The following is a 25,100-nucleotide window of genomic DNA, read 5'->3' on the forward strand; positions in this document are numbered from 1 at the left end:
ATGCCTGGGCTTGCAGAGAAGGCCCTCTCCTTCCTCTGTGGATAAAAGTCCCCAAACCTGGAATGCGGTGTGTGTGCGTGTGTGTGCATGTGTGCATGTGTGCATGCGCTTGGCTGCTAGCAGGTTGGGGAGGCAAGGAGTTTGTGGGGCACTGAATTGTCCCCCCATCGAGTTAGCGACTTGTTCCATTCTGACCCAGCTGTCTCAAGTCAGCTGTGTCCAGTGAGTGGCATCGAGCAGGCCATGCCCACGTGCTAAGCGACTGGTAGTACTTGAATATTGCCATATCCTAAAAGTGGTACAATCTCTGAAAAGGTTGAAAAGCCCTGGCCTAGGGTATTCCTCAGAGGCAGCCCTTCCAATCCCAAGAGAAAATGGGTCACTTTAAAAAGGGCCAGTGGGCAGCTATTTGCATAAACAATAAGAACACAAAAATTTCATTATGTTTTATAACTTTTCTTGTCATAAAGTGATCCTTAAATCTTAAGAAGTAACACTGAAAGATGTGGGAATGTTTAGCCTTGAAAAAAAGAAGAAGAGTAGAAATGATCTTGGCTGAAAAGATGTCACATAAAAGAATTGCAAGAGTTGCCTGTTCAAGACTGCAGGGTACAAAACAATGGATTTGTATGACAGGAAGGCAGATTCCAGTTGAAAGTTATGAAAAGCTTCCTGCCACTGAAAACTTCATATTTCGATACCATATTTCCCTAAAATATGAGAAATTTACATCAAATTGTACCATGGGATTTGATTATGCGAAACTCAAAAGGACATCTGACTTCTATTACCTGACATGTGGCTGATATTACCTGAGTTAAGAAACAGAAATTTTTTGTTTCTGAACATCTGTTTACATCTACACCTACATTTTGTGAAGTAGATTTTGCAGTGCGAATTTGCTATATATATAAGATGTGTGCATAATACATATAATTAAAAACATAAAGATTATAGCATAGTGTTTTATTAAATAATAGTTCATTCAGAGTGAATTAACAAAATCTTTCATTCGCTGCCTTCTGCCAGAGCATCATCTGCAGATAAAACATGTGTCCTATCGCTCACCCATGGACCTTCTCCCCTAAATTAATACTCTGTATTGAGAAGCAACTTAAGTTGACTTGAAGGAATACTATTTGAAGGCATAAAACTTCTTTTTCATAACCAAGAGAATGGGAATAAAATATATACTTATTTTCAGAAAGAAAGATTGTCCTTAGTAAAAGTATTAACCTAACTAAGCATAGGGACGCGGTGGCTCAGTGGGTTAGGATGCTGAGCTTGTCGATCAGAAGGTCAGCAGTTTGGCGGGTCGAATCCCAAGTGCCGCGTAACAGAGTGAGTGCCTGTTACTCGTCCCAGCTTCTGCCAACCTAGCAGTTCGAAAGCACATAAAAATGCAAGTAGAAAAAATAGGGACCACTACGGTGGGAAGGTAACAGCGTTCCATGCGCCTTTGGCGTCTAGTCATGCCGGCCACATGACCATGGACACGTCCTTGGACAAGCGCTGGCTCTTTGGCTTTGAAACAGAGATGAGCACCGGCCCCTAGAGTTGGAAACGACTAGCACGCATGTGCGGGGGAACCTTTACCTTTACCTTTAACTAAGCATATGGCAAATGCTACCTAGAATACTGTGTTACATTGTCTTATTTAGCATAAAATAAATAATATTTTGTTTTTACAAGTCCTTTATGTCCAAGTGATGCAGTATGTCCATATTTCTTAACAGTCTGAAGTAAGAGCTACTGTCAATGGTTAATGGATTACTTCAGCTTATATAAATTAAGTTTGTTCTTCAAAGATGAGACTGTAAACTAGAATTCTAAGAGTCACTGCTATGGTGACAAAATCCACGTTGTATATGTGTATACCCAGAAGAATGTCCACATTGCTTATGGAAGACAGTGAAAAGCAGGTCTATGTGTTTAAGCCAGGGGTCTTCAAACTTGGCCCTTTTATGGCTTGTGGACTTCAACTCCCAGAATTCCTCAGCTAGGCATGCTGGCTGAGGAATTCTGGGAGTTGAAGTCCACAAGTCATAAAAGGGCCAGGTTTGAAGACCTCTGCTCTAAGCAGTCCCTACAGGGAACAACAACTTAAGACTATGGGTTCAGCAATCCTTTGAAGTTATGATGGCATTGAAATCAGTCCTCAGAGTTATAGCCACTAGGACTGCAGGGACTGGTGTCTCTTAGCAATGTAGATGTGCTTTAGGACTGCATTGCTTCTGGACCCAATTGCTGACATAAATTGGGGACTATTGGAAAGTTATTGTTTGTATTATGCTTGAGCTTATACAGTTTCCTCTTTGGATCTTTAGTTTCCTAGGTCTTTTGTGTATGTGTGTGTGCAAACCTATTCTACACAAAGAGTAGCCAACTTTGCAGCCTGCTCTTCTTTCTCACGAGCATTTATTTTGCTGCTATTACCTCAGTGCCACAGCTGGAAAAACAGCAGTCATCCAAATTCATGTCAAGGAATATCATTTCTCTGCAGAGTTTATCTCAGAGTTTCTCCTGAAGGGTTTATGGAAAGGGAGATTTAAATCCTTTCCTCCAGACATTTGTGTATTTCATCTACATTTATGGGATGATCAGTATACATTCACAATGGTGTTTTTCTTCCATCATTGTGAACATATACTGATTTGGTAATGGCAACACATTCAGTTACTGCAGGCATAAAAGAGAAGTCCTGGAAATTTATTTTCTGACCAACTCCAACCTCTCTGATGTGTTGGCTGAAGCTCCACTTCATTCTTTTGCTGTTTTTAACTTTTTTAGCTGTTGTTAAAAAATCTCTAGCTATCAGGGGAACAAGGAGAGAGCCAGTTAAATGAAACTATTAAGCTTGTTTAATGCAAAACTGCCTCTAGACCTCATTTACTTACACAGGAAAAAAACAGTAGCCTGCTACTTTCCTATTTTGTTGTTCAAACATAACAAACCATTTTTCCTCAGAGAAAAGCCAAACACTTAATGGAATCACAATTATCTCAGCAATTATATCTGCTAAAATATGACTGTATCTAAACTGGAAGGCAGTCAACTATACACTTTATCTTTGTTCTGACTGATTCCAGTGGTGCTCTGGCTATAAGAACCATTTTTGGCAACAAGCTACATAGAATTCATGCATATTATGTGAAAAATAATGCTTTGAAAGGCTGGATTAGTAAGTTAAGAAACATCAGAGAGTGAGACAGTGTAGTCCATCCAGGTTACGTGGGCTCAGAATTGTTCTCACCCTGATTGGTCTTTCCTCTATAGGATACCAGTTAAAATGTGAATAAAAATATCTGGAATCCAATAAACAAATACAGATAGTCTTCGACTTAAGATCATTCATTTAGTGACCATTCTAAGTACAACAACAGTGAAAAAAGTGACTTATGACCACTTTTCACACTTACAAACACTGAGGCATACCCATGGTCATGTAATCAAAATTCTTGGCCACAGACATGTATGTATTTATGACAGCTGCCGAGTCCCGGGATCATGTTAGTACCTTTTGTGACCTTTTGACAAGCAAACTCAATAAGAAAACCAGTTTTGCTTAACTTCTGCAGTGATTCACTTAACAATTGTGGCAAGAAAGATCATAAAATGGTGCATAAAACTCATTTAACAGTAGTTTTGCTTAGCAATAGAAATTTGGGCTTCAGTTGTGGGGACTACCTGTAAACTCTGCAAATAATTTAAACATAAAAATAACTCCAAGATGGTGAACCAATTATTTTTTGGGGGGAGGGGGTCTTTTTTGTAAAATATTTTTATGTAGTTTATTTTCTCCTTCAGTGGAGTAGACTATTTTGTGTCTCAATCTGTGTACTTGGGGAACACAAATAAATCACTGTCTCTTGTTTGATATATCTTTTTATAAAATTGATTAATACATTTTCTGTAAACATAATAGGCGGAAAACCATGTTAGTCTGTGGTAGAAACAAAATCAGGAGGAACCTGGCAGCACATTTTCTAATAGATTTTATTACGAGACATTCTTTCATGAGTTGCAGCTCATTTCATCAGATGCACCACAGATGTTTATGTTAGTTGAAAAAGGTGCTACTGGACTCCTCCTGGTTGTTTACATTTTAAGTAGTTAGTCTGGGGGTAAATTAAGTTAGGAGTAAACTTGTATACACATGATATCCACAGTATAAAAATATGGAAATTTCTCTACCTTGCAAGGTTGGTGCTGATGGTAAAATCAACATAAAACCCCACATACGAGGGCATAACACAATATAATATCTGTATATCTCTGCTATGATTGTTTAAGCAAAGGTGGGCTCTATATACTCTTTAGAATTTCCTTCAGTTTTCACAACTTTGGCTGTTTGCTTATACTATAAGCCATACTGAGTTACTGTTTTTAGAAGCTTAAGAAATGTTTTAAAGGAAAATATAAAATATTTTATTGCTTCATTTAAGCTCCAGAAAGTATTGGCATGTCTCTTACAAAAAAAAAGACCAAAGATTATCTCCTGATGGTTCTTTTTGGCCCTTGTTCTAGACCTAACTAATTAGTTCTTGAACCTTTAACTGCCACTTGGAAGTAAAATATAAAAAAGGAGTTCAGCAATGCCTTTGTGCATGGAAGAATGACTGTAAGTTACAGATCTTCAGAAGATTTGCTGCTTGAAAATATTATATAATCAAATTCATTTCTGTAACTATAAAATATATTCCATAAAATATAACTTTTCTATAACAGTGGCAAACCTAATTTTATTTAAACAACAGAGATTCTGTAAAATGTGTAAATTAAGGTATATTTATATGGAAGAAGATACTCCTTTATTATCTAGATATAAGAACAAATGGAAAGTATTAGCCAGAGATGGCCAGGGGATAGTACATTTGAAAATGAGATTTTGCTGACTAATGTCATGACTAAAGGATAACTTGCAGAAGTTATTGAAGAAAGGCATACTGTATTTTTTCCAAATATTATGAACATGAAAGGTGGAGCTAGGAAAACGTTTAGGTTGGCCAACAAATGGCTGGGTGAAGCTTAGTAAAATAGAGACTACAAGAGAAAAATGGGAAAAGGATGCCATAAACCAAAATGAAATAGAACCAAATGAATAACAATATTGATATGTTCTTGAGAATAAAGAAAATAAAATGTTTAGGGAATAGTTCATTCTCAAGACAGATAGATCTTGGGATTAGTTTAACAATAAAATAGTTCCCAGGAGAAAAAGATATATTCTAGATCATGAAATTCACTGTTCAAAAGCTGATGATAATAAATAATTATCAGAAGAATTTTCGGAAGAAGATATTTGTCCTCTTAACATTCCTGGAGGATGGAAATCACTAGACTCTGAACAGCTCATTCTCACTTTGATAGCACTAAAATAAGTCTGCTCTAAGACAGTGTGATAATGAGGCAGTTCAGATTTCTACTGAACTTTGCCTGATACCTGCAAATGAAAAACTTTGTGTTTTGCAAAAACAAAAACAAAAAAACCTGACATAGCCACACTGCTAGACAATTTGTATACAATTTGTACTTCCTAAAAAATAAAAATACTAATTTGAAGTTTCTCGTGAGGAGGTATACTTCAATCAATCAATCAATTTTATTCAATCATAGATCAGGAAATAGAACAAGAAAATCACAATTATGATAAAAGTATTTTTTTTTCTAAAATATCTAAGAAGGGTTAAAAGATATACTATTTTTGGAGATATACATTAAGTCAGTCTTCCCCAAGCTGGTGCCAGCTTGCTATGCTGAGTAGGCATTATGAAAACCATCACCAGTAGGCTTCCACAATAGTAATTCACATCATGATTATCAAATGGTTGGTCTGCTGCATCACATGCTACGTGTCGTTGCCTTGAAGGCACAGAAGAACATAGAATATTAGGGTTGGAAGATACCTTGGATGTCTTCTAGTCTAATCTTCAGGTCTTCTAGTCCAATTGCTACACTGACTGCCAATAAGGTTAGGGTTACACACTTTGGGGAAGAATGCGTGTGTGCCAGAGCCCAAGGGTGATTTTAGTGACATTTCTCAACTCTCAGCTGTTGAACTGGCTTCATATTGATGGAGAGGCAAGTCAATAAGATTCTGTATGGTAGATTATGAAATTCACTGTTCAAAACCTGATGTTAATAAAATTGAAAAAGACGATAATTTTGAAGTGTGTATAGCTAATATATAAAAGTGCTGGTTAGTACCTGTAAAGCACTGGGATATATCATGGACCACCTTGTCAAGTAAGGATCAGTCACAGAGAGAAAACCTATTTGGAAGGCCTCCCCCACTGGAGATCCAAAGGGTTTGGTTGAGACCAGTCATTTTGGGGAATAACACCAAGCCCCTGTATTTTGGAACATAATGCCCAGAAAGTTGGCCTAACTGTCATCACATTTAGGAAAGCCCTGATGACTATTTGATTTTAATGAAGCTATGGCCTGTAGTGAGCTTTTGAATGCTTATCTTCGTTATACATTACATTTAGTTAATTCATATTTTTTAAAATATATGAATGAACCATGGAGCCTCAGGTTGTGAAAGTCAGGTTTAGGCACACAGCCAAAGTAACTGTAAATCTAACTGTAAATCTAATTTCCCTAATTATTATTTTTCATTAACTTCCTTCCAGTAATCACTGTGATAGCCTTTTACTGTTTAGTAAATAAAATAGGTTGAGTCAGGGTTTTCTTATGGTTTATTTCCTGGAGTTTGGGGGGCAATTAAAAGCCCTCAAACTTTGCCAATTCCCCTAGGACTGCCCAGGAAAAAGGAGTAAATTCAGAGAGTCCCATAGCATTGGAGATTAATCAAGATCTTGTACTGGGAAGGGAAAAAAGGTTGGCTTCTTCTTAAGGTTTTTTTTTTTTAGGAAAATCCATGAACAGAGGTAACAAAAATATTTGACAGATTGGTTGATTGATTGATCTTGGGTTATCCAATTCTATCACAACTCCGAATGCAAGGCAATTTAAAACAAAGTAATATCAAGCAAAATAAAAAAATGCCTGTAAAAAATAACACAGACTCTAACAGGCTAATCTTCATATAGGTGGTCTGCCCCCCACTCTAGCCAAGATCTGGGGAGCAGCCAGGTTTTAAGGGCTTGTTTATATAAGGTCAGGTAGCTTTCTGTAGTATTAATAGTGTCTTAAGAAACAGAACTGAAGATACGTGGGTGGGACTCTTCAGTTGCGACCCTCGATGTGTGTAGCATATTAGTATTTCTGCTTGAAAAATAACCCAGTATAGAGTATATATCTGCAGCATTTACAGTTTATAATGGAACTTGAAGGGGGGGGGAATCAAAGGATGCAGGGAGTAACTAAGGATAGAAGATGAAGATTTATCAGATGCAATAAAAGAGGTGCCACAAAAGGATCTGGCAGAAGAAGTAAACAAACTTTAATAAGGATGTCTTTCCAACAAATGGGAAGCCCATTGGAAAAGAATGATGATCAGAAGCAGGAGATATATAAGGAATTCTGCAGTGCTGGAATGTAGCTTTTAGCAGAAGCCAACATGACAGCTTAAGAAGCATGATAAAGATCTAGAAGCAAAAGAAGCTGTATATGGGAGGTGAGAAGATATAGATAGCATGGACCTGCAGGGCTGGTTTTAGGAAAGATAAAGTTCAGAATGAGCTAAGAGACTTCTAAAACTTAGTAAAAAGAATTCCAAGAACAGCAGAAAGGGTTTTTTTTTCCTGACAACTTCAGAATAAGAAGCAAAAATTCACAGGGTGTAGCCAGACATCAGCATAAATATGCAGCCCATCTGTTCTGGAGCCACAGAAAAGCATGGCAAATCTGCTAGTCCAATTGCCAGTCCCTATTCTGCATCCATAATGAGACCGTCAAATATTCAGTTTTAATGCAAGACAAGGGAAGTGCATTCTCCTGGCTTCATTTTTGGTCCTGCCTGCTGCCAGGAAAACCAATCATCAATTGTTCTCTTTAAGGTGTAGTGGGATAGTTTGAAAAACATAGGTGATAGAGTATTTTAAATGATGGGTTTGGCCACTTGTCAAGTAGTCTAAAATAGCAACTTGCGGGTGTAGAGGGGCACCATGCCTGTGAACTGTCTGCTGGGTTAATTCTGAAAACTATTTCCCGTATTCAGAAATAGCTCAGAGGAGGCTGCATGGGGTGAAGCCATGTAGTGCGCCTTCAGTGCATCAATAAAACTCCCTCCTACTCTACCCTGTAATAGATATCACCCTGTCAGCTAGACTTTTTTTTTTACGTGAATTTAATGTCCTTTCAAAAAAGAGCTAGTTTGGTGTTCATAAATAGCCCAACTAGCTAATAGATTGTAGCGTGGATTCTGGGGAGCACTGGAGGTGTTCTCTTTCACATTACTTTATATCCCTACCTGTTGGGTTGTAAGCATGGAAGCAGAGCATAGGGTGAAGTAGGAGGGAGTGACTGATAATGAGTTTCATGCTAAACTAGGGATTGGCAGCAAGTGGCTGTGATCAGCAGCAACTCAAGTTGTGCAAGAAGAGGCAAAAGGGTGTCCTCTCCATCGTAATAAAAAGTAAGTAACCCAAAAATGGTTTGTTCGCAACCAATGGAAAATCTGAAATATGCTTGCTAGTACAGAACCTACAGCAAGACGCAGCTAGTAGAATCCAGCTCTCTTTCCTGATTTAAGCAGAATCAGAGCTCTCTCAAAGCTTCCTCAAGGCTACCTCAAAGGAGTGCTGCCACCTTGCAGAAGCATGATTCCTCCTGCACCCCAAAGCAAAATAGCTATGGGAGGTATGCACAATGATTGAATGAGTGGGAGGCAACCCTACAGCAGCCTCAAGTGGCCAATTGGAGCCAAGCAGATCCAAGCCCCTGGCCGCATTGTTAACCATTATCGTCAGCGAAGCATGTCAGATTGCGTAGAGGCAAGTTGGAAAGAGTGCAAAAACTCTGCTTAAAGCCTGGAACAGCTATGGATGATTTTAAGCCACCTTATTTGTAGACTTATGAGGCCACGTCACACAAAAACAGTTACCAGGAACATGTTCATGCCTAATGTAGGAGGATTTGAGGAGGAGTCCATGGTTAGTCTTCCCTCTCACCAGAGTGCCTCTTGATTGCCAAACTTGTCTCATTTTTGGATCTAATATGTTTTAATTTCAGCAAAGCATTTGACAATTCCCCATGGCCTCCTTATTAGCTAGTGGTTAAATGTGGGTTGGATTGGCTGAGACGTAAGTAGAATCAAAGGTAGAATAAAAAAACACAAGGGTTCATCTATGATTCCTCATCAGATTGGAGGAAGGAATTCTGAAAGTTCTGGATGGTTGAGTCCTGGGTCTTACATGTATCAGCATTTTATTAATGATTTGAGTTTTCAACAGAATTTGAGACAGGGTTTTCAGCAGATACAAGTGAGAGAACAAATATCCTGGAAGGCAGCTGTGAAATCCAGAAACATCTTCCTACATTAAACAAATGCTATGAAAACACCACCCTTAAATTTAAGAGGGACAAACACAAAGGTCTTCGCTTGGAAAATGAACCAGAGCCACAGAAATTGTGTGTGTGTGTGGGGGGGGGGTTACCTGCCTTGATAACAATATTGCAAAGAAAAAAAAGGGGGAACAGGAGTTGATTATGAATTGAGTATGAGTCAGCACTTGGCTCTTTCCAGTACTATGGCTATATGATTTTTAGAAGTAGAACAAAGCAAAAAAAACACCAAAAGGGATAACATTTATATATATATATATGTATGTATGTATGTATGTATGTATGTATGTATGTATGTATGTATAGAGATAGAGATAGAGATAGAGATAGAGATAGAGATAGAGATAGAAAGGGATAACATTTATATATATATATATATATATGTATGTATGTATGTATGTATGTATGTATGTATGTATGTATGTATAGATATAGAGATAGAGATAGAGATAGAGATAGAGATAGAGATAGAGATAGAGATAGAGATAGAGATAGAGATAGAGATAGAGATAGAGATAGAGATATATAGATAGATATAGATATAGATATATGCCCTCAAAATGCAGTTTGCCAATCCCTGCCTTCGGGATAACCTTTAGCGAATATGACTCATATACTGCAGAGATCTTGTGAAACGTAAAGCTTCCTGAGTTGACAGATGAGGCGAAATCTCAGCTTCGCGGGGGCCCCCACCCCTCTCCCCCCACGGCTTTTTAGAGCCCAGCCTTCTCTTTCTGGTCCGGCGGGGAAGTGGGTTGCCAGCCCTGGCGGGCATCTCCGTCAAAGTGTGTGTGTGTGTGGGGGGGGGGGGGTTGAGGGCTTCCTCGCTCCCACGGAAGACCCCAGGATGCCAGCCGCCGGCGAAGGGGCGTGGATTGGCTCGTGACGTTTTGTTTGCAGCAGAGGGAGCGCGTGCGGGCGAGGAGGCGGCGAACAGCTGCAGGGGCAGCGGAAGGCGGGCGGGCGGGCGGGCGGGCGAGCGAGAGAAGGAGGCTGGCAGCCGGCAAGGCGGGCCGGTGTCTCTTAACGGGGAAGGGGAGCCCAGCGCTCAGCCGCCACCGGCTTCAGGATGTAGGCGATCAGCGGAAGGGCTCTTACTGGCAGAAGGGCTCACCATGAAGAAACACTCGGCCAGGGTAGCCCCTCTTAGCGCCTGCAACAGCCCGGTTCTTACTCTCACCAAAGTGGAAGGTAACGCGCCAGCGGGCAGGGTTTTTCGGGACGGAAAGCTCTGCCTTCGCCTCTGGGGAGGCGGCAAAGCCGCTGCCGTCGCCAAGCGGCAAGGGAGCGGCCCGCCGCGGCGGCGGCGGCGAAAGCAAGCTCGGAGCGCTTTGGGAGAGAGAGAAGACCCGGCTGCACCTGCTCTGGTTCCCCGGGCGGGCGTGGTATAAGAAAAGAGAGGCTGCCCCGGGGAAGACGGATGAGCTGCTGGGCTGCCTGCTGCAGTTTCCCCCCCCCCGCCATCCCCACTTCTCCTCTTGGCGAAGGAGGAGGAGGAGGTGTGGGGAGGGGGGGGCAATGAGGGCATGCTTGACTTGGTTCCCTTTAAGGGAAGCTTTCGCCAATGCGGCTTCGGCTGTCCCGGGGAGGTGAAAGTCACCTTTCCTGGGGTTGGTCTGGCTCGCCCCGCTCTCTCTGGAGGGAGGTGAGCGAGCCGGCCGCCCTTCGCCCTCCGGCCCGCCGCCGTAAGTTCTTCTCTTCAAGCGCGGGGGCTTCTCTGGGATAAACAAGCTGGAGACGGGTGGCGCGAACCTGGCGCATTAGAGGAGGGCAGCTCGCTTGGAAGACGGGGAAAGGCTCCGCATTGGGCTGTGGGGGGGGAGAGGGATGAGGTAATTTGGCGGGTGTCCACTTGGAAGCGCCTCTCGGGGAAGAACTCTGCCTTCCTCAGGGAGATGCCTCTTCTCTCTCGCCCCCCCGTCCCCCCCCCGTGGGCCCCGTCTCCCGCTCTCGCTCTTGGGAGGGGAGGAGGAAGACTTCTGGAAAAAAACTTCGGGGCCCGCCAACTCTCGCTGCCGTCTTCAAGAGGGGATGTGGACCGACGCGCTCTGGGAAGACCCGCTGAGGTCGTTGCCCGGTCGACGGGACCCGAGGCGGGCCGCCCACCCGAGGCAGCCCAGACTCGCGGCGCTTCGGACGGTCAACCGCCGCCGGCCCTTGACCTAGAGGAGGGTGGCGGGAAATCAAGCTGGGCTGCAGCAGCCTTTCGGGGAGAACTCGAGGAACGACTGGATTGAACCGAATGCCCCAAAGGCAGCCGGCAGCCCGGGGAGCAGCCCGGCGGAGGGAGGGAGGGAGGGAGAGAGAGAGAGAGAGAGAGAGAGAGAGAGAGAGAGGGAGGGAGGGAGGGAGGGAGGGAGGGAGAGAGAGAGAGAGAGAGTTGGATGGGGACGAGGAAGGCTGTGGTGTTGTGGTGCTGGATTACAAAGAATAAGAACTTTGCAACTTGTGGTTGGTAGAAACAACTAGGTGGGGGGGGAATAGGATGGCTATGAAAAAGGCAAGGTGAGGGGGAAAAAAACCAGTTGTTGAACAAAGAAGGCATAATGGGAGGGAAAATAAATGTGTTTGGAAATCAATAGCAGTGGTGTTTGCTGGACGTCTAGAAATGAGGGAAAACAGAAGAGGAAAGACTTTGGATTAAAAGTAGAAAAAGCGATGCTTCGCCCCGGGCTGATTTTACTTAGAGATATGTCGTGCTGCTGCCTTCTAGATTTACAGGACAACTCTCAAATGTCAGCCAGCATGAGTAATTTGGAGGGCGCTAGGTTGGGGAAGGAATCTACTGCTTTGAACCATCTCTGTTGCTACATGGAACTATACAGAATTATGCTATTCTGGAAGGATTCCACTTGTTTCCAGGGGTGATCATTTAGGTTCATCAAGCAAATATATACTATCGAATGTATAATAGCCACCACTTCATCCTCCACCTCTTGTGTCATTTCAGATCGTATATGTGTTTTATTGCGGTGGGGGGTGGGATACAGAAGAACCACGCGTGAGAAGGTGAATTTGAATATATGTATGGAATGATTAGCACTACAAGGCATTCTTGTCACTTGCTTTCTTATTTATTAATTGGCCCAAGCCAAACATAAATTGTGGAATGGCTTTTGCAGGAAGATGTGACAAAAAGTTAACAACTTCAACTGGTTGTTCTTCCCTTTGTCTTCATGAAGTCATTTTTATTTGCACTAGCGATATGGGGACTGTCAAATGTTTTCCACTGATTTGCATTATGCATCCGAGCCTTACGACACCTTTTCATATGCTTTAATCTTGTTCATAAAAGATAAGAATTTCCTGCAGTCTGGTATGCAACTGCTGCTTTTAGAGATGGGGTTTTCCATAATCACTGGGAATTAGAATGTATAACTGCATCTCACGTATATAAATATTATTATGCAAATCTAATTTCTATCTCCATTAGGTACCCTGACTATTTGGGGAAAACCTGGCAAAGCAGACTTTGTTAATATTTGGATGGTTTTTGTGGCTCCTGCAAGGATTAGGCCCACATAATATAGCTTTTTAGAACTCTTTTTATTTTGTCCTGTGTTTGTTGCCAGAATGAAACTAGCCAAGGATGAAATATTCACTTCAGATCCAGGATAAATAATGTTTCCAATGTACTCTGTCTTGGATTCTTCAAAATACATTTTACACTATCTTTTGGAAACACTTTTAAAATTCTCTTGTCTGTAATGGAACATCCAGGTACGCATTGTCTATGATACAGTTAAATAGGACATTGCTGCACTGCATATAAATGAATATGTTCTATAGAACACAGTTGTTTTTCTCAGTATTTTCTGTGTGTTTTGTTATTATAAAAGCTATATTACTATTATTATTTATTAAAGTTATACATCACCCCACTTAAAGGTGACTATATGTTATAGAATAAAACAAAACTAATAGCATCAACATACTATTCTTCAAGAAATACTTGATGTTCCTAAGGATCCCTATGCTGCCTCAGAAGGAAATTGAAAAATCTGAAAAAGGTTTATGAAATAAGCCTTTCTATTAAATTAAATGGACTTTACTCTGAATTAAAAGTGTGTAGTGAGGGATAAAGCTATAGAGATACTGACTAAAGACGAGTAATATAATTCTCTAAAATGTAAATCAGGTGTGGTTTGACTGCATTCCCCCACCCCCAAATTGGACTATAATTCATATAATTCATAAGACGTGCACAGATTTCAAATCCAACAACATCTGGAAAGCCAAAAAATTATCTGTGCCTGTTTTAATTCTTTTCTGCCTTGTTATTAACATCCATTGCCAGATCCCATAATCATTAAAAATGAATCTATCTTCTATTTTGGCAATTATCTTCTAATAGGATTTGAAATACTTTTTTCTTTGTTTTGTTTACATTATAATTCATTTATTTTACACATAATATTTATACTTTTATGTTTATGTTTTAAATTTTTAAGTTGGCCAACTGTGACAACCCCGGAGTTGCACTTGACTCTTTAGACTCCAAGTAGCTCACCTAAAAATGATAACTATCCAAAAACATTCGACTCAAAAAACAGGTATTATGAAAAGACTAAAAATGTTAAAATTTAACAGGAAAAAAGCAAGTAAAGCCATGAATAACGGTCTTCATCACTTTAATTTCCAGAAGTAGACCTCACAAGTAGAATATATCATAGGGATGATGGGCCTTCCAACCTTACCTCTTTAAATTCCTGAATAGAGAGAGCCTAAAATATCATTTCCAGGTTCATCTCACAGGATGATGGGCTGACTGGATTTGGAGAATATGGCCCATAGGAAACATGGTCCCAAACCACGTAGGGCTTTATAAGTCAACACTTTGATTGAGTTCAGAAATTCATGGGGCATCCTGTCCAGTACCAGCAATATACAGGAGCAAAGCTGCTGAAACAGCCCGTACTTGTCAGTATGCAGACTATCACATTCTGCACCATCTGAAGTTTCCAGATAGACATCAAAGAGAGCCCTAACATATTGCAATAACCCAGCCTCAAAGTAACAAGAGCACGAATGATGGGCACCATAACTTCCCTCCACAGAAAGGGCTGCAATTTAATTATAGATATATTTATCTCCCTGCTTTAAGACAGACAATTCCAGGTTCTTTTAATACAACATGAAAATGAACAAAAAAATTTCAGGCACATGAGTCGATACTCCTCTTCTTCAATATCTTGTACACTTAATCATTTGCTGTAATGATAGTAAAATGAAAATATGTGTTGTATAAAGTAAATATTGTCTGTGTCAAGCATAATTTCTTTTAATCCTGTAGATTCAGCTGATTACCAAACTTCTTCTTTGGGCTATCTATTCTTTAGGGTCTTTGAAAAGCATTTTTCACTTGCAAATTAATGGGTAATTTGAATAATCAGCTTCACTGTCCACTTAACAACAAAATTTGTTTCTCTGAAGTTTTTATCGAGCTTGCATATATAAAATGCTATAGAGTTTGCCCTCAGAAAAGCTCTGTGATTTATAATAGGGCAATATCTTTATTGGGATATTTTTGTTGAGATATATACTTTGCTGAGAGCCAATTGGGTGTAGTGATTAAGGCATCAAGCTAGAAACCTGTGACTGTGAGTTCTAGTTCTGCCTTAGGAACAAAGCCGGCTGGGCGACCCTGGGCCAATCACTTAGAAAGAGTGCGGAGAAGAGCCCTGGAAGCTGTAAAACATGAAGAATGGTTACAGGAATCCAGTTTAATGAAGAAAAGGACAAGAGGGGACATGATAGCAGTGTTCCAATATCTAAGGGGTTGCCACAAAGAAGAGGGAGTCAACTTATTCTCCAAAGCACCCTGAAGACAAAACAAGAAGTAATGGATGGAAACTAATCAAGGAAAGAAGCAACCTAGAACTAAAGAGAAATTTCCTGACAGTTAGAACAATCAATGGAATGACTTGCCTCCAGAAGTTGTGGGTGCGCCAACACTGGAGGTTTTTAAGAAGAGATTGGACAACCATTTGTCTGAAAGGGTATAGGGTTTCCTGCTTGAGCAGGGGGTTGGATTAGAAGGGCCTTCAAGGTCCCTTCCAATTCTGTTATGCTGTTACCTGCTGGTGTGACTTTGTTTCAGCCGTAAGAAGGAGGCAATGACAAACCACTTCTAAAAAACCTTGCCAAGAAAACTGTAGGAACTTGTTCAGGCAGTCTCCAAGAATCAGATATGATTGAACAGAAGTAAAAATTCTTTGTTAGAGCAATTTAAAGATTCTAATACTATAAGAAATAATTACTTTTAAAAATAGAGATTTAAATAAAAGTACATTATGGTTACACTCCACAATCCTTTGCACGCAGGCAACTGAAAGTAGCTGTCCTCACACTTTCAGAAAGCAACGCCTTTGCTTTCTTAGTAGATTATGCCTGGTAACACATATACTGTTGGATGGTTCTCAGCACATCCCTTTTGGCAAGCGAGAACAAAACTTACGTCACTTTGGAAACCTAGTCTCAAGAAAGGAAAGGGGAAATAGAGGCTCTTCTTGAACAGAATCAAAAGTTTTCCCAGCTTTACTATTTCTGAAAGAGATTGGGGGAGATCCAAGATTGCTGGAAAAGGAAGAATGGAAGGGAGAGAAGTCTTGAATTGAGGTCCCAGAGACCTCCAGAAGTGAACAGAGCTAAGCCCAACACTGAAAAGCACAAGGGGATTCTCCAGATCTTTGGAAAAATAAATGACATTGATTCATGATAAATAGAGCTAAGTTAGTTCATCTAAAGAATATAGCAGATAGAGGGAGCTCATAATTAAGACCAAGAAGCCCCAGTGGTGCTGTGGTTACAATGCAGTATTGCAAGCTATCTCTGCCCACAGCCTGGAATTCGATCCTGACCAGCTCAAGGTTTACTCAGCCTTCCATCCTTCTGAGGTCGGTAAAATGAGGGTCCAGATTGGCCGCAATATACAAAACATTGTAAACCGCCCAGAAAGTAATGTAAAGCAATATGGGGTGGTATATAAGTCTAAGTATTACTGCTAGTGCTAGTGATGTAGATAAAGGAATTAGGATGAATTGCTCCTAAGCTTCTGATTAAAAATTGGAAATCAATGAGAAGTATTCAATAAACACAATAAACATCCAAGAGTAAGATGGATCAATAAGTTAGGATGCACTGTCTGGAGTTTGTGCTTTATTTTCTAGGGTTGCACCTACTTATTTCTAGTAATTGTATCTAATAACTTTGGTGTATGATGTCTAATGCATTTTGTGCAAACCCATTTTTTGTAACTGTGTTCCATCTTAGTCTCTTAGTCTTAAATCTGTTCATTTTAGATTAGTGTCCCCCGCAGCATTTTATTTGGGATATTTAAGCCACTGTTTGTGATATTATCAGTACTACATATCATATTGCATCTGCTTATAATTATTTGAGGAATTTGACTACCTAATGTTAAAAATGTCCTATTCGAAGCTGAGCAAACACATTAGGATTAGTTATAAACTGTTAACTGAGGAGGAGTATTTCAGCCAATTAAATAAGCAGGCAGAGAGCCAGCAATGCAGATGCGCATCTGTTTTGGGAAAGATGGAGAACAAGGTTTTACTTGATGGGCAGGCACAGTACAGAAGCTACAGTGTTCGGTCCAGAGTCCAGCATAGCACAGGTTCAAGGAAATAGGGTAAGACAATGACAGAGAGGCAACCAAGGTTTATAGTTACTGGTAAAACATCATGAAATCTGTTGCTTAGACCATACACTGCCCAATAGATTCTGGGCATACGATTCTGAGTCAATGTAAGTAAACAAAGCTTACATTATTCATCTTTATGAAGTGGTTGTTTTGTTTCTCCAATGTACAGATCTGCACATGTCTCACTGGGGGAAACAAAACAACCACTTCATAAACACATGGCACATAGGAGAACAAATGCATCAGGACAAGATTCAGCAGTCCATCTGCATTTAAAAGACAAAGGCCACTCTTTTGAAGACAGCAAAGTCCACATTTTGGACAGAGAGCACCACTGGGTTGAAGGAGGTCAAAGAGGCAATCTATGTCAAAATTATACAGCCCTCTCTCAAAAGAGGGGAAGGGATCTGGCATCATCCATCTCCAGTCTACAACACAGTCATTTAAGCAATTCCAAGAAGGCTCTGCACCCATTTGCACTACTCAGGTGACTCTGTGGACACAGATAAACCTCCAAGTGGCCTCAACAACTCTCTAAAAGAATGCAAATGACCAGCTGTTTGCAAGAAATATAAATTCTTCCATTCCCCACCATCCAGTCAGAGCTGAAGAAGCTTCATGGATGAGAAGCAAAACATCTTCAAAGAAAAGCAAGAAAGTCCAGTTGTCTCTTGAAAAAAACACTTTTGGGACAACCTGAATTAATCTGAATGACCTAGCTGAATTGTTTGGAGTTACTCCAAGATGTCATTTTTTTTCTTCTCTGCCTGCCCCTCTTTCCTGCCTTTCAGAAATACCTAAAGACCTGGCTCTGCCAACTTCTTGTGGCCCACAGAGGAGCACACAGCCATGGGACTGGTTAGCACCCTGAAGCCCCTTTCCCAACTTTTTAATTTTAATTGTTTTATTATTGTTTTAACTGACTTCTATTATATTTATATATAGCTTTTATATTTTTATGTCTACTTGTATGCCATCCAGAATCACTTTACAAGGGAGATGAGTAGTTTATAAATGTGATATATGAATACTATACACCAGGCCACACCACACCACACCATACCATAATTGTAATACAAGTGTATGTTTATGCTATGTTTTGTAGTGCATAATTCGATGCAAATAAGTGCAAATGAAAAAGCACATTCTGAAGTCCTATTTCTTGCCCAAACTGCATAGTGTGCTTTGCCTGGCATTGTCTATTATTCTTTCCAATGCAAGAGCAAAAAAACATTCAATACCTCCTGTGCAAGATCATTTGCATAGTATAGTGATACATGTGGTATTGTGTGTCACATGACTTCTGCACTGTAAGCACCTTTATTGCTTAATTTAACATTTGGCATAAGGGTAGACATAGAGTAAAATGTTTTTAAAAAGTGTTTGTATGCAGTGTACTCATTCTTGTGACTGGAATATAACAGATTTTTAAGAAGCATGGCATTGGGCTTGAGCCCTGAGCCCATGAATATTTGGTTGTACATAAGAACAAAATCTGAGTTAATAAAGTTCAGTAAAGTCCCTTGGTATTATTCTATTGCATAAGCATTCTCAAATATTTTCCTTTAAATTATAAATTTAAAGCTGAGATTCACATGTGATGCAGTTTCAGGCTTGCTGCTTTGGAAATAAAAGGGTGCAGAATATACATCATTGATTCTAACCTCTTTCATTTGTTTTTTCTCAGGGGATGAGCGTTCCCATGATTGCACAACACCAGCAGAAGCTCAGACACAAGCTGGGATGGAAGCTGGTGGAAGAGGGAGCCCATGTTGCCAAACATGCTCCGTGATCCATCTTAAGAAAATCTTCTGGGGCGTAGTGGTGGTACTTGGTGTCTGCTCTTCCTGGTCAGGTTCAACCCAGTTAGCAAAACTGACCTTTAAGAAATTTGATGCACCCTTCACTTTGACGTGGTTTGCAACAAACTGGAACTTTTTATTCTTTCCTTTGTATTACATTGGACATGTGTGTAAATCAGCTGAAAAACAATCTCCCCAACAAAGATACGGGTAAGAGAGAGTTGTCATATTTTGCTGTGTTGTCATTTATTCTCTTCTTAGATGTTTCATTAAGCTATTTGGTTAAAAAAAAAGACTGTAAATTATTGGCCCAAATATTGAAGGAAATAGAAGGAAGATAAGGACATTGTAGAGAAGGCAGAATTTATCTTACACATTTCTATTAAAAATAAATGAAATCTTTCTAAATGAACATCTACATCCTCTCTTATGCTTTTTGTTGCTGTTGTTCATTTATAACTGAACTAATTAAAATAATAATAAATAATTTAACTGTCTTTTTCTTTATGGCAAAAGATAAGATATAAGATAAAATATCTTTCCTCTAATTGTCATAAACATCAGAAGAGTCACATGTAGATACTTTACCAAATGCCCATTTAGAGATAGTCATTTAATTTTAGTAGAAATATGTTATTTAATTCACAATGGTGGGTGTCCTGTTATAATTTTCCTCTTGAAGACCTGTTTTAAGACCTTTCCCTTTTTACGTACCTTTGTGTTTAAGCTAAACCTGGATTATATGCAGTTTAGATACTCTTTATAGTACATCCAAGGGACGCAGTGGCTCAGTGGGTTAGGACGCTGAGCTTGTCGATCAAATGGTCAGCAGTTTGGCGGGTCAAATCCTGAGTGCCACGTAACAGAGTGAGCACCTGTTACTCGTCCCAGCTTCTGCCAACCTAGCAGTTTGAAAGCACGTAAAAATGCAAGTAGAAAAATAGGGACCACTACGGTGGGAAGGTAACAGCGTTCCGTGCGCCTTTGGCGTCTAGTCATGCCGGCCACATGACCACGGAGACGTCTTCGGACAAGCGCTGGCTCTTCGGCTTTGAAATGGAGATGAGCACCGGCCCCTAGAGTCGGAAATGACTAGCACGCATGTGCGGGGGAACCTTTACCTTTACCTTTATAGTACATCTATAGAGTTGATACACTCTATAAAATGAAAATGTGGCGACAAGAATGTGTTTTTATTGGTCCTACTACATATTTCTATCCACAAATGAGGGACTTGTCTAGATAATTTACAAGGTGCTTGGAAGGCTGTTCACCTCCATTGGCAGATGTTTTATATTGAATTAAAGTAAGCAAGGTCAAATGCAGAACTTGAAGAAAAAGGCAGTGGTGGTGGAATTAACCATTAAATGGCATATAATATACAGGTAACAATGGGGGGGGGGAATCCCTTCCACAATATGACGAGATTCAATTTTCAAATTAATATGAACCCTCTATGGTAAGGCTTATCATAAAGACACATGAAACATGACTACACTAAAACGCTCGCAGCATCTTGGGTTGATCAGAAAAAAGCAGTAGATGAGTACTTGTTTCTGGGCTCTATCTAAACATTGGACACTTGTATTTAGGAACATTCCTCCCCTTAAAGTTGCTTATATATTTTATTCTCATCACATCCATTGAGAAATATTGCTCTGGACAATGTTTTATTCAAAGAATTGTGGAATTGGTTCTTATAGGATTTGTATTGGAGTCCTATTAAGGTGGGTAAATTTTAGAAAACAGGAGATTGAAGCTAAAAAAGCAGTGGTTCTGCTGTATCTTTTCTTGCTGAATCTTCATTCCAAACTTAGGGGTTAATGTCGGGGTTCTCAGATTGTGGGTCATGGCTAACCAGAAGTTATCAACAACTTAGATGGATGCCAAAGGTTTCTTCTAAACCTGATCAGACTTATGCAGGCAAAGTAGGAGTGCTCTCAAAATATCAACATTTTGAAAGTTTTGAAATCATAATCTCTGTTTTTGTCCTTATTCAATTGCTTTTTGTCTAATGATTCAAGCCACTACAGAAGAGACAGCTCCCAAGAAAATGAAGTAAAATGTTTAAAAGATGTGAATTTGAATTAATGTGTCTGAAAGGATGGGTTTTTACATGGCACCAAGGAAAAATACCCTACAGCATTCAAATCCAAAAATGTACATATAATACAGCTCAACGTTTGCCTGAACATACAGCACCAAGCAATTTATGGTCATTCAACTGTTACTGATCTTCAGCTTCCAGCTGCCTTGTCCAACATGGGCAATGATTAAAAATGTTAGCATATTTTGTCAACATCAGGAAAAGGATTTCCTTGCTTGCAAATCCTAGGTCCACCAGAATATAGTGTAGCTTTCAATATTTTATCTGCTTTGATATACACTTAAATATTTTCAGAAATTGTGTACTATTTTAAAAAAATGGCAGCCTTACATGAGTTTGTGCTAAAGGATAAGATACCTTTCTCAGAAGAATACCAGAATACCACGGATTCATTTATATATATTAATGAATATTACATATAGGTATAATTTCTTATTTGTAAGCATGGTCATCTGGCAGGCCTTTAAAATTTGCTTTATTCATTTGCATTCACTTAAGATGATATTTTTAAAAAGGCAGCATAATATGCAGTTAAACTAATTGGATGTTTTGTTAATTTTGGGGGGTATTACGCTACTAATGTGTTCTAACATGGGATTTGTGGTTCTATTTTTCCCGGACTGATTCAATAATTAATATCATAAAATGGAAAAAGAGAGCAACAAATACCAGCCAATTGGCCTTTTTATTTGAAGGCACTCATGTTGTAAATTGCATTCTCACCTTCCGTAAGGAAAATTTACTGTTGTAATAAATGTGGTGAAGTTCCCTTTCAAAAGATTTACACACTGAAATATTTAGAAAGATGTAGCTGATTTACAGAGAAGGTGCTTGCTGACCATCCCAGTAGTTGGCAGAGAAATGTCAAGAACCGAAGCAAGAAAGGTGGGGCTTTACAAGAGTGGACAGCTTTTTTCTACTCTGTCTGTATCTTTTGGACTTTGGCCTCCCTTTTAGGAGGCTGGCTGCAAATCAAGCCATAACAAAGGTTAAAGTGTTATACAGTTGAAGCCCAGCCCAAATCTAGTGAATCTGGATAGCAAACTGAGAACAGCGAAGGTACTTGCAGTACAGATTTTGTTACTTCATTATCTTAAGGACTTAGATTTGTGCAAGTGAGATCTTGTGAGATCCAGTGATCAAGAGATTCAGTGAGATCCTCACTGAAATAATTTCTCCAGAAAGCAGTTGTTCATTCTTTCTCCTTTTTGACTTTTGTCTCTTCAGTTTTTCTGTAGGAATCTGATTTTGCTATATAGGTAAGCCCTCCTTTAGTGACCACAGTTGGAATCAGCAACTTGGACATTAAGTGAAGTGGTGATTAAGTGAAACTGAAACTCAGCTTTCCTTTGCTTTATAGAGCTGCGAAGGTCATAAATGTGAGGATTGGTTGTAAACTTTATTTTTCATTACCATTGTAACTGCGAACAATCACTAAATGAGGGTAGTCTCTACATGAGGATTGCTTGTATGTAATTGAAATATAAGATCCTTAGTTATTCTGGAAAAGCGATCTATACTATCTATCTATACTATCTATACTATCTATACTTTAGCACAGGGGTCCCCAGCACCTGATCCATGGACCAGCACCGGTATGCAACATGCCAGCAACTGGGCTATGCAAATAAGCAAACCCCATCTGCAGTATGCAGGCAGCACACAAAACTACACCCCCTCTGCTCCATGGAAAAACCTCTCTCCATGGAACCGGTCCATGGAACCTATTGTGTAGTGGGTCCGACGCAAGAGAGATGCCAGCCGGTGTGTGAGTTCAGCTCTTTATTGGAACGGGAAATGAACTGAGGAATGAGGGCTACCTGGCCTCCTTATATACCTGGCCAGGTAAGCTAACAGCCAATGGGGTTGGCCCTAGGTTTCCCGCCGAAACTGTCCAGGCCACGCCCCCTGATGGCTGTTGCTATGCAGATGCCTGCATACATAACACCCCTCCCCCCTTAGAGAAGACCCACATAACAACAACAACATGCAACTACTATAACTATGAGTATATATATAAAAAAAACAGTGGTGTCCTTGTGTGAGGGTCACTTGCACACATAGTCCGACAGGTAGGCTTGTGTCCTGCGTGGACGGGTGGATCGTCTGGGTGTGCTTGGCCCACCGTGGGTTCCTGAGGCCTTTGTGCAGGGCTGCAAGGAGCCGGCATCAGGAAGTCCGTCTCCTCTGGTCCCTGCCCTGTGACGTCCTCAGCTGGGTTGACCCCTCCTGGAGTGTGGTCCTCCTGTTGATCGTGTGCGTTGAGTTCAGGGGCGTGTGTGACGTGCTCAGGGACTCTTCCTCTGAGCTGATCGATGTGTCGCCTTATGCGTCTGTCCCCCTCCACCCCTACAATGTACGAAAGGGGTCCTGTTTTTCCGACCACTGTCCCCGGAACCCAAGGATGTCCAGCCCCATAGTTCCTTGCCCAGACCAGGTCCCCCAGGTTGAGGATCCTGTGTGTGGGTGATGATGGCAATGGTGATGGTAGTGATGCTGGTGGTGATGGTGATGATGGTGATGTTGCCCTACCGGTTTCGGCTGCTACCCGGTCTGGGTGTAGGCGGTCCAGCTTGGTGATGAGGCGCCGTCCCCATCGCAGTTCTGCTGGGCTCTTGCCGGTAGCCACGCATGGTGTTGTGTGTTGGGCTAGTAAAAATTTGGCCAGTCTGTGGTGCCAGTCCCCGCTGATGATGCGCCGGAGTGCGTCTTTGGTCGTCCTTACCATCCGTTCGGCCTGCCCGTTGGTAGATGGATGGAAAGGCGCAGAGGTGGCGTGCCTAATCCAGTTCGCCTTCAAGAACGCCTGGAAATCAGCAGCAGTAAACTGAGGCCCATTATCAGACACAATTACGTCGGGGAGGCCGTGTGTGGCAAAGAGAGCTCTGAGCACCTGGATTGTCCTCCCCGAGGTCATGTTGGGGACAGGGACTACCTCTAACCACTTGGAGTGACTGTCCACCACTACTAAAAATAGTTGACCCTGGAATGGCCCCGCATAGTCAATGTGAATGTGGGACCATGGCGTGTGTGTGGCCTCCCACCGGTGTACTGGTGCATGTGGCACTTCTGGCCTGGATCTCTGGCACGTATAACAGGCCTTGACCCGATCCTCAACCTCCTTCTCCAACCCGGGCCACCAGAGGTAGCTCCTAGCCAGTGCCTTCATCCTGACCACCCCCGGGTGCCCTTCGTGTAAGGAATCCAATACCCTGGCGCATAGTGCGGGTGGAATGATGACCCTGCTACCCCAAAGGAGGCACCCTTTGTGTGTGGAGATTTCATCACGTCTAATGAAATAGGCCTGAAACTCTGGTCCTGGGGATTTGTCCTGCCACCCTGTGCAAACCCATGAGTGCACCCTGCCCATGATGTTGTCTGTGGCTGTGTGGCTGGCAATGTCCTTGGCAAGAACTGGGCACTCGGGTAGTTCCTGCAGGGCTAGGATCTGTGTGGCTGGTGCTGGGTCTGGGTCGTGTGTGTCTAGGGGGAGCCTACTTAGACCGTCTGCGTGGCCCATCTCCTTCCCTGGCTTGTGTACCAGCTTGCAATTGTATGCTGCAAGGAAGATGGACCACCGGAGCATCCTGGGGGACAGAATCTGGGGGGTTTGCCTGTCTGTGGTGAACAGGCCCAGGAGTGGTTTGTGGTCCGTGAAAACAGTGAACTCCCTGCCATATAAGTAATCGTGGAATTTATTGATTCCTGCCACGATTGCCAGGGCTTCTTTGTCTATTTGGGCGTAGTTTCTTTCTGCTCCAGACAGTGTCCTAGAATAGTATGCTATGGGGACTTGTGCCCCGTTGGGCTCAAGGTGGCTTAGGACAGCGCCCACACCATAAGGGGATGCATCGCAGGCGATACAAATGGGCTTGGACTCGATGAAATGGGTTACTGTGGACTTGTCCGACAGCAATGCCTTCAGGGCCTTGAAGCTCTGATCATGGGTGGCCGTCCAGGCCCATGTTGCCTGTTTGTCTAGCAGCCTGTGGAGCGGTTCAGCGATGGCTGCCTTGTGTGGGAGGAATGTATGGTAGAAATTCAGCAGACCCAGGAATGC

General features: G+C 41.4%; 2 protein-coding genes across 2 annotated transcripts in view; both read left to right on the forward strand.

Moving 5' to 3' along the window:
- Positions 1-25,100, forward strand: part of LOC308659865 (solute carrier family 35 member F3) — a gene marked incomplete at both ends in the record, with an annotated part of 206,359 nt that overhangs the window by 98,922 nt on the left and 82,337 nt on the right. The gene's annotated exons all lie outside the window — the stretch shown is intronic.
- Positions 10,587-25,100, forward strand: part of LOC308659866 (solute carrier family 35 member F3-like) — a gene marked incomplete at both ends in the record, with an annotated part of 30,882 nt that continues 16,368 nt past the window's right edge. The window contains 2 exons of the mRNA XM_081313902.1: positions 10,587-10,662; positions 18,819-19,143. Coding sequence (XP_081170028.1) covers positions 10,587-10,662; positions 18,819-19,143 — 401 coding nt within the window. The remainder of the gene's footprint in view (positions 10,663-18,818; positions 19,144-25,100) is intronic.

This window comes from Vipera berus, assembly GCF_964194415.1.
Source record: "Vipera berus genome assembly, chromosome: 1".
Classification (NCBI taxonomy): domain Eukaryota; kingdom Metazoa; phylum Chordata; class Lepidosauria; order Squamata; family Viperidae; genus Vipera; species Vipera berus.